We start from the raw sequence: 13,395 nt of genomic DNA on the forward strand, positions 1-13,395 counted from the left end.
TTCCCTTACTCTCCCACCCTCACTCTCTCTACCCTCTCACTGTGCCCTTCTCACTCTCCCCTCACTCTCACTCCCCTCACTCTCTCACTCCCCTCACTCTCCCTCCCCCTCTCCCACATCCTCCCCCCTCCCTCACACACCTTCCCTCCCACATCCTCCCCCCTCCCTCACACACACTCTCCTCACACTCTCTCAGCCCTCACACTATCCCTCTCTCTCCCCGTCACTCGCTCCCCCCTCACTCGCTCTTCACCTACTTCCCCTCACTCCGCTCCCCTCACTCTTTCCCCGACACTCTCCCTTCCCCGTGCTCTCTCCTCGATCACCGTCACTATCTCCCCTCACTCCCCACTCTCCCTCACTCGTCTTCTCCGACTCCCTTCTCACTCCCTCTCCCCTCACGCTCTCTCCCTGTCACACTCTCCCATCTCTTGCTCTCTCCCCTCACTTTCCTCGTTCACTCTCATCCCTCTCACTCTCCCCCATCACACACTCTCCTCTCATTCTCTCCCCGTCACTCTCTCTCCCTCATTCTTTCTTCATCCACTCTCACCCTCCCACCCTCTCCCCCTCACTCTCACCCTTCACCCTCCCTAACCTCACTCTCTCCCCTCACACTATCACCTGTTCAATCTCACCCCCTCGTTCTACCTCCCCTCACCGCCTCAGTCTCTCCCCTTCACTATTCCACTCACTCTATTCCCCCCCCTACTATTCCCCCTTCACTCTCGCTCCCCTCAGCCTCTCTTCCTCTCACTCTTCCTCCCAAAACTCCCTCCCCCTCACTCTTCCACTCACCCTCTCTCCTCATTACCGCTCCCTCATGCCCTCGCACACTCCCCCCTCACTGTCTCCTCCCCACTTAATTCTCCCTCACCCTCTCTACCCCTCACTCCCTCCCCCTCAATTCCTTCCCCTTCACTCTCTCCCCCTCAGTCTCTGCCCTCACACTCTCCCCTTTACTTTTCCTCCCTTAGCCTCTCTCCCCTCACACTCTCTCCCCTCACACATTCCCCTCATTCTCTCCCCTCACTTTCTCCTCCTCAATTCCTTCCCCATCACTCTCCCCCTCATTCTCTGCTCTCTCACTCTCCCGCCTCACTCTCCTCTTTACTTTCCCTCCCTTAGTCTCTCTCCCCCCTCATTCTCTTCCCCCTCACTGTCTTCCCCCAGTCTCTCCCCTCACACTAACCCACCTCAGACACTCCCCTTTACTGTCCGTCCCCTCAGCCTCTCTCCCCTTATTCTTTCCCCTCACTCTATCTCCCCCATCACTCGGTTACCCTTTCTCTCGCTTCCTCTCACTTTCTCCCCCTCAGTCTCTCTCTCCTCACTCTCTCTCATTTCTCCTCACCTTCTCTCGCTTCCCCTCGCTCTCTCTCGCTTCCCATCACCCACTCCTCCTCAGTCTCCCCTCACTTGGTCTCTGCTCTCCCCACTCGCTCTGCCCATCGCTCTCTCTCCCCTCACTCCATCTCCCTTTGCCCTCTACCCTCACTCACTCTCTCCCCCTCACTCGCTCTTCACTTACTCTGCCCCTCACTCTATCACCTCTCACTCTCTCCCCGTCAATCCCTCTCCCCTTACTCTCTCCCTCCTCTGACTCTCTCCCCTCACGCATTCTTCAACGTCTTTACCCCTCCTCTCTTCCTTCACTCTTATTGAACCATTGAATTCAGCCACTTAAACCCTGTTCGGGAATTAAGCAAATACAAAAGTGCCCCTGAGATTAGGCCGTGAATTGAGGCCCAGTCACACAGGCCTTGAATTGAGGCCGAGTCACACAGGCCTTGAATTGAGGCCTAGTCACACAGGCCTTGAATTGAGGCCTAGTCACACAGGCCTTGAATTGAGGCCCAGTGAAACAGAACAATCCTTTCCATCCACAAATCCCAGTGCCCTGTCTAAAAACACAAGGAGGACTCTGGGATGGAGAACAAGCCTTTCCCCAGGCTCAGGAATGTGAATTTCAGCTCCCTCTCCCTCCCGAGTGCTTCACAGTGAGAGAGTGAGACTGAGAATGTTACAAAGAGAAACTCAGTAAAAGTAGATTGAAGCGCTGCCCTGGGCTCTCACACAGCACCGTGACATTACTGAGAGTAAAACACAGGCACTGTCCAATTGGCCAATTAAACCGGGTCCCAAACGCAGCCTTTTTCATTCCAAGCCCCTGTGAGAACTCGATCGAAACGCCCTCTCTGCAGCTCTGCCTTACCCTGTTCCTCTCCATATCCCACCCTCCTTTCCCTCAATCTTTTATGTTTAAAATGTGGACACTGATATAGTGTTAGGAATATGGGGCAGGTGAGGCACAGAGCATGAGTGCACAGCAAGATCCCACACAGTCTGAACATGGCCAGATACAATGTGATATTTAAGTGAGGATTGAGGTGAAGTCAGTGGGAATGAGGGACCACACCTCTCCCTCTCTCCGCCCCTCTTCCTTCCACCCCTCCCCAGTTAAAATAAGGGGACATCACTCCTGTTTTGGTGCTGTTTGTACATTTGACATGAACAGGGAACCTTCCACTTCTAGCACAGTCACTCCTCTCTGATTCCCTCTCTCTTTTACCTCCACCATCTCTGCCCCTATCCACCCCCCTCTTCTCTCTCCTGCACTTGATGATCTATCTCTGTTCTCTCTCTCTCTGCCTGTTTATCTCCCCCTATCTCTGTACGTACCCATCGCCCTCCTCTCTCTCTCTCGCCTGCTCTGGATAATCTCTCTCTCTCTCTGACGATGAATCTGGATTGAAATGCTCTCTGAAAGGTGTCTGTCTGACCATTTTAAATCATGTCACCCTGTGACCACTGTTTGTGTTGATCACTGATTCACATTGAGAAATGAGGCTGGGGGCAGTGGTGGGAGATGGAAGCAATCACAGTCAGTTGTCCGTGCACTGAACTTGGGGAGCAGAACAACGGTCTCCCAGCAGGATAGGCTGCAGGGAAAATACACACAGCAAGATCCCACAAGCAAACTGCTCTGTTACCCTCCCGTTCCCCCCGCCCCTCACTGTTACCCTCCATTTCCCATTTCTCTCACTGATAACTCGCAATCAAAGGAGAACGATGGGAGACAGAGAGAGAGAGAGAGAGCAGGAAAACCCACAATCACATCCTGAATTAAATGCATTATTTTGTTTTTAACCATCGAGTTCTCCCACTTCAGCACTGACACTGTTCGGGAATGAAGCAAATACAAAAGGACATTCTGAGGGCCCTCTGAGATTAGGCCTTGAATTGAGGCCTAGTCACAGAGGCTGCATTAAACCTCGGGGACAGAGAACAGTTTTCTCCCCCCCTCCCCGAGTGAATGAGGACAATCCTCCCCAGCCCCGAAACTGCCCCAGACACGACTGGAAGGAGTGAGAGGGAAAAGGGAGAGTGGGGATGAGGGTGGAGCCAGTGATCTCCAGACCCTGCCCCTTCCACCCCCCCCCCCCCCGCCCCGCATTAAAACAACAAATCACGTTGGGGTTTTCCTCGACTTTATTACAAGATGCAACACAGAAGCAAATAGGTGGAGCAACGGGGAAGGATTGCAGGAAAGTGAGTGAAAAAACGCCCTCGCCCTCTCTCTCCCCCTCCCTCCTCCTCCACCTCATTCTCTCCCCCTACTCTTGCCCTCCCTCTCGCGACCCACATTCTAGAACCTTTGATCTCTCCCCCTTGCACAATCTGCCTCCCTCACACTTTCCCCTCTTTTCCACTCCCTCTCCCACTGATTCTCTTCCCCTCACCCTCTCTTCTCCTCACTCCCTTCCTCCTCACTTAATTTCTCCCTCCCCCTCACTCAATTCTTTCCCTTTCACTCTCTTCCCCCTCAGTCTCTGCCCTCACACTCTCCCATTTACTTTCCATCCCTTAGTTTCTCTCCCTTCACACTTCCCCACTCGCCCTCCCCTCTCTCTCCTCCTCACTCGGTCTTCACTCTCTCCCTTCCCCTTCAGTGTCTTTCCCCCCTCAGTCTTTTCCGTCACACTGTCCCGCCTCAGACCTTCCACTCTCTTCCCCCTCAGTCTTTTCCGTCACACTATCCCGCCTCAGACCTTCCACTCTCTTCCCCCTCAGTCTTTTCCGTCACACTGTCCCGCCTCAGACACTCCCCTTCACTATCCGTCCCATCAACCTCTCTCCCGCTTATGCTCTCTCCCCTCAGTTGCTCTTCACTTACTCTCCCCCTTACTCTCTCCTCTGACTCTCTCCCCGTCAGTTCCTCTCCCCGTTCTCTCCCTCCTCTGACTCTCTCCCTCATTCTTCACCTTTCTCCCCCTCACTCCGTCCCTTCACTCCATCTACGCTCACTTTCTCCCCTTCACTCTACCTCTCATTCTCTTCTCTCTCCTCACTTTCATCCCCCACTCTCTCCCCCTCACTCCGTCCCCTCTATCTCTCCGCTTCACCCTTCTCCTCCCCCTGCGTCCCCCGCACTCCCCTCTCATTCTCTTATCCCTCATGCGCTATCTTCCCGTCACTCTCCCTCCCCCATTCTCTCCCTCACTTTTCACCTATTCTCCCCCTCATTCGACCTCCCATCGCGCTCTCCCCTCACACCATCTGCCCTCAACCTCACTCCCCCTCACTCGCTCTTCACCGACCCTCTCCCTCACTCTTTCTGCTCACTCACTCTCTCATTGAGTGCATTTAAGACAGAGATAGACATGTTCTTGATTGGTAAGGGGATCAAATGTTATGGGGGAAAGGTGGGAGAATGGGGCTGGAAACTTATCAGCCGTGATTAAATGGTGGAGGAGACTCGATGAGCAGAATAGCTGAATTCTGCTCCTGTATCTTATGGTCTTTTCAGTTTCACGCTCACTGTTAGCGTTTACACTATTTACACTATTATTATTATTACACAATTATTTACACCAGTCCCCCGCTCTTTATTAGCTTGTGTATGTATTAGTTTCAGCATTCCAATGATTCACAATTAGCATTTAACTAATTAACCAATAAGCATTTAATTGTAAATAACTACAGTTATACATATTATAAAATCAGGAATATCCATTACAATTACAGAGCAGCAGCACTAACCCTTTCTGTTCCAAGACTCAATAACACAGATCATGTCACAAACTGAGCAGTATTCAGTTAAAACTAGCCCAGACCAGACAACACAAAGTTAATTTAAATTGAAATAATAGGTGATGCGAGGAGATTGTTCTGAAGAAATGATATTAATTTGAAAGTGATTAATTCATTGTCTTTGAAGAATTTCCCCGGTTCAATGTGATGCTTTTAATGGTGTAGAATATCTACCCACTTTTCAGCGCCGGCATCTGCAACTGTAGATGGATGAAAAGCAACAATCTGACAAACACCAGGTAATATCTGTCATGGTAAAATAAACAGTTTGATAAATAATGGTAATATCTGACATCATACATCTGTCCTGAGATCTCTGGGATAATCCAAAATAAATCATACATTCAGAAATTAAATAAAGCTGAGGTGAGTGTGCAGGAACAGAGTGAAATTGTGAATTCTACCTTTCGATGCTCTCGCTCTGTATCTGCTCAGTGAGATATAAGGAACAAGGAAAGAGGAAACTGCATTTCCGAGGCTCTGATCCTGTGCAATGCTGCGCCAGTGTTCCTGTGTTGCTTTCGTTCGAGGGATGTCGGTTTCAGAGGAAATGTTATCACTTGTTGCCCAACTTAAATGTTATTTGGTTACAGGGCGCTGCGATTTCATTAACCGCTGCAATGCGTGGGTTTGTTGCTTGATAGTGGTTTGTGATGTGCGTTTCTGTGGGTTTATGGCTGCGTGTTGAGAATATTTGAGAGAGATTCTGTGTTTCTCTCTGTGTCAGTACGTGGATAAGAGTGTACAATTGTCTGTGTTTGTGAGTGTGTGGGTGTCAGTTTGTGAGTATGTGTGTCTGTGTTTGTGAGTGTGTGGGTGTCAGTTTGTGAGTATGTGTGTCTGTGTTTGTGAGTGTGTGGGTGTCAGTTTGGGCCTGTGTGTCTGGAAATAGGTGCAGGTGTGTTATCTTGGAAACAGGAATTACAGAGTGCAGCAGAGTTTACCCACTCCCATTCTGAATGGGATTAGTGTCTGATAACTGCACCAAATGTACACATTACAGTCTGAGATCATCCCCAACTACAATCTCCAGACAATATCTCCCATAGGGAATGAGGGAACAGAGTTCATGTACAGTGTCTGGTGATAAAAGGGTTAATTCTCCAGCCGGGGTTCCTGCTGCAAACTCCAATCCCTGTCAATATTGTTCAATATTCACGCTGCAGGAACCGGTTCCCAGATACAGACATGGGACTGACTGAACTTGTCTGAGGCTCACAGAGAGCAGCGCCTGCAGTAGCTGTGAGCCGCCAGCAGATGGTGGCATTGTGTCACTTTAATCACCAGATAGTGAAAGAGGTTTTGAGGAGAGGCTGGTGGAGTCTTTAATTCATTCACAGAGACAGAGAGGAAACTCTGACAAGATTGACCAATCTGCCCCCTGCTGGGTACTGTCAGAATCACACACACACTGTTCTCTCTCTGGAGAATGATCTCTGCTGCTCCATTTTGAAAGGAGGGTGAAGACTCTGTTGCTGAGAACACTGACAACACATTGCTGCTTAAACGATGGTTTGCAGCAATCTTTCCTTCAATGTGGAGACTAAAACTACAACAGTTTTCCAGCTGGGAAACCAGGTAAGCAGGGAAATCAGTGCCAGGCTGGAGGGGCTGATGGAATAGGGAGGGAGAGGGGCAGGAATGAAGGGTTTGGAAGGAGCTGTCGAAGATCTTCACAATTCAGGATTTCACTGTAACCGGTGGAGCAGCAATGTTTATAGATTGAAATGTCCACACTGTCACTCTCAGTCCCCGTCTGGATCCCCGCAGCGACTCCAGCTGTCTCTCTCCATTTGGACTGAACTGATTTTGCCACAGCCTGAAACAGATTAAAGATGAAACAGGAAATAAACAGATTGAACAACAGAGTAAATAACAGGAGACTGGAGTTAATGGGACAAATCTTCTGGTCTCTGGATCGCCAGAGGCCAGACACACATCCGAAGATGAGCATCGGGACCCTGTGGATGTCCTGACGCACTGATCGACCTGGGAATTGTCCCAGAGGTATTAACTACTATTGGGGAACTCCCCTGCTGCAGTTAGAGTCAGATACTTGGGACAGATCCACAAAGTTTACCTGGATAGTTACTCAGGTAATGTTAGACAGCTCACCACCTGGGCTAATACCTGAATAGCACAACCGAGTCCCCCAATCACTTCCCACTGATCCCCATACTCCACCTCCCACAATCTGACTAGACCCACTCATAGAGTCACAGAGGTTTACAGCATGGAAACAGGCCATTTGGCCCAACTTGTCCATGCCACCCTTTTTTAAAAAACACCCGAAACTACAGTTCCACCCATATAGACTCAGTGGCTGAACCCTCGGATATATCCCCCCTCAGTACGGCCGTGATGCTTTCCCTAATCAAAAGTGCAACTCCCCCTCCTCTCTTACCTCCTGTTCTATCTTTCCAATAGCATCTGTACCCTGGAACATTGAGCTGCCAGTCCTGTCCCTCCCTTAGCCATGTTTCAGAAATTGCTATAATATCCCAGTCCCACGTACCCATCAATACCCTGAGTTCATCTGCCTTGCCCCTCAGGCCTCTTGTATTGAAATAAATGCAGTTTAATCTGGACTTCCCTTGCTCTGTCTTGCTTCTGTCTGATCTGTCTGGTACTAGGATTACTGACACTGCCTTTACTAATTAATGTGCTCTCTTTAACTTCCGTGCTGTCCTCAAACTTCTCTTTTGTCTCCCTACTGCTTTGGATCCCACCCCCCTGCCAACCTCGTTTAAACACTCCCGAGCTGTTCGAGCAAATCTCCCCGCCAGGATGTTAGTCCCCCTCCAGTTCAAATGTAACCCATCCCTCTTTAACAGATCAGCCCTTCCCCAGAAAAGATTCCAATGATCCAAAAATCTATATCCCTGCCCCCTGCACCAGCTCTCAAGCCAGTCATTCATCTGCCTATTCCTCCTATTCCTACTCTCACTAGCACGTGGTACCGATAGTAGTCCTGAAATTACTACCTTCGAGGTCCTACACGTTAGCCTTCTGCCTAACTCTCTGTATTCACATTTCAGGATCTCATCCCTTTTCCTACCTATGTCGTTGGTACCAATATGTACAACGACCTCTGGCTGCTCACCCTCCCCCTTAAGAATGTCCTGCAATCGCTCAGAGACGTCCTTGACCCGGGCACCAGGGAGGCAACACACCATCCTGGAGTCTCGATTGCAGCCACAGAAACGCCTGTCTGTGCCTCTAACTAGCGAGTCCCCTATTACTACTGCTCGCTTGCTCTTTGCCCGACCCTGTCCCACAGCAGAACCAGCTGTGGTGTCACAGGCCTGGCTGCTGCTGGTATCTCCCCCTGACAGGCTATCACTCCCGTAAATCATCTCCCCCTCCCCTCCAGCCCGACTACCTCCCACTATCCCTTGAACAAATCTGACTAAACCTCCCAACTTGGCCTCATCCGTCCCACCCTCTCCTGACCTGACATAGAAACATGGAAGATAGGAGCAGGAGGCGGCCATTTGGCCCTTTAAGCCGACTCCACCATCCATCACAATCATGGCTGATCGTCCAACTCAAAAGCCTAATCCTGCTTTCTCCTCATAACCTTTGATCCTGTTCGCCCCAAGTGCTATATGCAGCCGCCTCTTGAATACATTCTTGACTATCTCTCTGACTTAAACTGATTACTCAAGAACCAACCCCAACCCACTACTCTCCAAAGCTATTAACCAATCCCAACCTCCGACCACGTAACCAAATCTAACTAGACACCCAGCAACATTACCAACTCCCAGCCACCATCCAAACTGCTGATTAACCCTCCAACCCAACACAACACAACTCGACCACCCTCCCGACACCCAGAACTAATCCTTGAACCTCTCCCCAGCTCCCTGACTAACCACTCATCCAGCGACACACCAACCCATTCACTCCCACAATCAACTAACACTTATGGAGCTCCCCGGGGTCACTGTGCTGTAAATAAGGTGTGCTCGCTCTACGTGACTCCACTCTGCTCTGATGGAGATCGCCGGGGTCACTGTGCTGTAAATAGGGTGCGTGCTCTCTCTTCCCCGACTCTACTCCGCTATGATGGAGCTCCCCGGGGTCACTGTGCTGTAAATAGGGTGCGTGCTCTCTCTTCCCCGACTCTACTCCGCTATGATGGAGCTCCCCGGGGTCACTGTGCTGTAAATAGGGTGCGTGCTCTCTCTTCCCCGACTCTACTCCGCTATGATGGAGCTCCCCGGGGTCACTGTGCTGTAAATAGGGTGCGTGCTCTCTCTTCCCCGACTCTACTCCGCTATGATGGAGCTCCCCGGGGTCACTGTGCTGTAAGTAGGGTGTGTGCTCTCTCTCTTCTAGGACTGTGCACTGATGGAGTTCCTTGGAGTCACTGTGGTGTAAATAGGGTGTGTGCTCTCTGTTCCCCAACTCTGCTCTGATGGAGTTCCCCGGGGTCACTGTGCTGTAAATAGGGTGTGTGCTCTCTCTTCCCCGACTCTACTCTGGTGGAGTTCCCCGGGGTCACTGTGCTGTAAATAGGGTGTGTGCTGTCTCTTCCCCGACTCTACTCTGGTGGAGTTCCCCGGGGTCACTGTGCTGTAAATAGGGTGCGTGCTCTCTCTTCCTCGACTCTTGTCTGCTCTGATGGAGCTCCCCGGGGTCACTGTGCTGTAAATAGGGTGTGCGCTGTCTCTTCCCCGACTCTTGTCTGCTCTGATGGAGCTCCCAGGGTCGCAGTACCGAAGATCCTGGGAGAAATATGCAGCAGTTTCAGTTTGGGAGAATTTTCACACATACCATTGCTGCTACTTGGAAGATTCAGGCCCATTTATACTTTAAATCGATTTATATTTTAATTGTTACACTAAAAATTCACACAAACACTCACTCGATCTCCTCCAGACTGCTGCAGGTCAGTATGAGGCGGCGGAGAGCAGGGACAGATTGATCTGTGAAGGAGTTGAATCCCAGGTTCAGAATCCTCAGTGACTGTTTTGTACTGAGAGCGGAGGCGAGATCCTCAGCACAAGAATCTGTGAGAGCGTTCTTAACCAGACTGGAGACCAGAGAGAGGAATAACAGGAATCAGGCTCAATCCCCAGTGTTTTAAATAATACTGTTAATAACAATAATAATGTATTGTATCAGACATTCCAAAAACACAACCTGCATTTCTGTAGAATGAATAAATACTCAATGCTGAAAATGAAATATAAATAAACTGGAAATGCTCAGCAGGTTAGCTAAATACATGTGAAGAGAGAAACAGGGGTAAAGTTTGAGCTTCCATTGGAACTGGGAACGGGCAGTGAATTGACAGGTTTGAAGTGACAGCGGTGGGTGGCTGGGGAAGAAACAAAGAAAGGACAAACTGGAATTACAGGAGTGATTAAATGATAAAAGTGATGATGGGACAGGACCACAATCACAGGATCCCCATGTCCTTACTCGGAGTGGCTCGGGAGGGACATGGGATGGTCAGTGGTTTGGGAATGCAGTTTGTGGTGAGGTTGAAGATAATGGCTGTGATTTTACCAGAAGCTCTGAAGTCCCAGCATGGGGATTGGAAATGGGTGGTGTGTCCGTGTGGGCAGGATAGGCAGAGTTATGAAGGTGATATTGTCAGAGGGGGACAATTAACGGCTGGCAGGCAGGGGGAGCTGCCCACTGAGGCAGCCTGGGCACGGGGCAGTCCCGGTTCAGGCAATGCTGGCACCATCTCCAAAGGCAGCAGGACTTTCAAACACAGCAGCTCTGGAGGGAGCAGCGAGGGAGCTCTGCTTACTGAATGAGGGGCTGAAATGTCAGACAGCAGAGCAAGGCTTGCGCCCCCCCCCCCCCCCCCCCCCCTCCCTCCCTGGAGGGGCTCCTCCCGGCTGCTCAGGCTCAGAGGGAGGTCCTGTTCCCTCAGGATGGGAGGAGATTATCCCATCGGTACAAGCCAGTCTGGATGGAGATTGCTGGGAGGTGAGCAGGTTTCAGACCCGTCGTTACAGAGTGGAAAAGGATCAATGTCCTGATGTGTTCTGCCACGGTGAGTGCAGCACAGCCTGATATGTGAATAAGGATGAGGGGGAAATTGTGGAAAGAACATCTCCACCCAGACACTGGCAATGCAAAGGACTTGCAGAATCTCACTGGCTGTCCTGTCTGGAGACAATACACATCTCTGTAACCTGTGCTTAATGCTGCCTTCTCTCACATTATCTGTCTCTTTAAGACCTGGTTGGCTGTAGGGATTCGCATTCTAATCAGTATTCTGTAACTTGATTTTGTGTCTCTGTGTCCTGTTTGAGAGCAGATTTCCACTCCATCTGACGAAGGAGCAGCGCTCCGAAAGAGAATGGTATTTGCTACCAAATAAACCTGTTGGACTTTAACCTGGTGTTGTTAAAACTCTTACAATGCAAAGGCAGCAGCATTGACTGTCAGAGACATGTCCGTTAGGCTGCCACCAGCATAGGCTCGAGCAGGGCTGACCAACATATTCACTGGGCAAACACACGTCAATGTTTTTCTCACTCAAGGGGCCGATGAGTAAATTTCAGAATGATAAAGTTTGGCACCGCAGAAATTTCAATTAAAAACTAAACTGAGATATGAAAAGAAACAACTTGCTGAGCACAATAATGAGTAATAAATAAAGATGATTATTAGAGTTTAATCCTCATCAATCACAAATTGTTTCTCTCCCACATTTGCTGCAGATTGGCTCAAAAACCTATCAGCAGCAAACATGGGAAAGAAACGGGATGTGATTGGAGGAGCAGCTCCATGCAGATTCTTCCATTCAAACTGAACTGTGTGACTGAGATTCTGGAAACTCGCTCCGGGGGCCGCATTGAGGGGCTTCGAGGGTCACATTCGCCCCTTGGTCCACACGTTGGACAACCCTGGGCTACTGCATGTGTTTGATGAGTGAGTAACAATTTGTGTGTTTGGAAAGAGAGCAAACATCATCAGGGAATGAGTGAAGAAGAGTGGAGACATCCAGGTCTTGCCATCCTTACGCCAATGGAAGATGAAGTGCTGGATCAGGAAGGCCTGGGGGCAGAGTGGGTAATTACTGCTGGTGAGATGGGTTGAGTGGGTGGCCTAATGAATGGGCACAGGAGAGCGTCTGGTGAGGACAAAACATAGAGCTTGTTTATCCATCACTGGTCACAGAGAGCAGTCTGAAGGACGTATTGGGATAAGAACAAAATACCTCGGAACAGCAGAAGGCCATTCAGCCCCTCGAGCATACTCCATCCCAGCTGATCTAATTATAGTCTCAACTCTTTTCCCCGTAACCCTTGATTCGCTTCTCAATCCAAAATCATTCTGAACTCAGCCTGGAATATATTCAATGATTCTGCCGCCACTAGTCTCCAGGGAAGAGAATTCCACTGACCAGCCACCATCTAAAATATAAATTTCTCCTCATCTCAGTCTTAAGGGACTGACAATTACATTTTAAAATCTGTCCCCTTGTTCTGGTCTCTCTTACAAGAAGAAACAGCCTCTCAGCAACCACCCTGTCTCATCCCCTCAATGCGATCACCTTTTAATCTTCTGAACTTTCATAGATATTGCTCCAATCTGCCCAAATTTCCCTCGTAAAATAAACCTCTCCATCCCAGGAATCAGCCGAGTGAACTTACTCTGAACTGGTTCCAATACAATTCTATCCTTTTTTAAGTAAAGAGCTCAACACTGTACACATTACTCCAGTTGTGGAGCCTCCCTGAGCCTCTCCACATCCCCTGGAAACATCTTTGCATCCTCCTCACAATTCAGATTTTCACCTCGTTTTCCATTATTCGCAAATTTGGAAATATTATATTTGATCCCCACATCCATATCATTCATGTCGATTCTGAATAGCTGAGACCCAAACACTGATCCCTGCCGTACTCCACTCGTTAGCGGCTGTCAACCCAAAAATAACCCATTTATTCCAACTCCTTGTTTCTGTCCATTGATCAGTTCTCAATCCATGCTGGTATATTCCTCCCAATCCCACGTGCTCCAATTTTATTTAATAACCTCTTGTGTGTGAATCATGCAACTGTAGAATCCCTAGTGTAGGAATCGTCATTCGGCCCATCGAGACACACTGACAGAGGAACTTACCAAGGTCCGCTCCCCATAAACTCACTAATTTACTCGGGCTAATCCACCGAACCTACACATCTTGGGACACGAAGGGCAATTTTACCATGGCCAATCCATCTACCATGCATATCTTTGGAGTGTGGGAGGAAACCGGAGCACCCAGAGGAAACACACGCAGACACGGGGAGAATGTGGAAACTCCACACAGTCACCCAAGGC

The 13,395-nt window shown here is 49.6% G+C and overlaps 2 protein-coding genes across 2 annotated transcripts in view; both read right to left on the reverse strand.

Moving 5' to 3' along the window:
• The window catches only part of LOC144485491 (NACHT, LRR and PYD domains-containing protein 3-like), a 235,575-nt gene that overhangs the window by 163,765 nt on the left and 58,415 nt on the right, over positions 1-13,395 (reverse strand). The window lies entirely within an intron of this gene.
• The window catches only part of LOC144485490 (NACHT, LRR and PYD domains-containing protein 3-like), a 67,407-nt gene continuing 58,961 nt past the window's right edge, over positions 4,950-13,395 (reverse strand). The window contains exons 12-13 of the mRNA XM_078203629.1: positions 9,968-10,135; positions 4,950-6,913 (exon numbers count right to left, since the gene is read on the reverse strand). Of these exons, the coding sequence (XP_078059755.1) occupies positions 6,775-6,913; positions 9,968-10,135 (307 nt within the window). The 3' untranslated portion in view covers positions 4,950-6,774. The remainder of the gene's footprint in view (positions 6,914-9,967; positions 10,136-13,395) is intronic.

Source organism: Mustelus asterias, unplaced genomic scaffold (genome assembly GCF_964213995.1).
Source record: "Mustelus asterias unplaced genomic scaffold, sMusAst1.hap1.1 HAP1_SCAFFOLD_195, whole genome shotgun sequence".
NCBI lineage: Eukaryota > Metazoa > Chordata > Chondrichthyes > Carcharhiniformes > Triakidae > Mustelus > Mustelus asterias.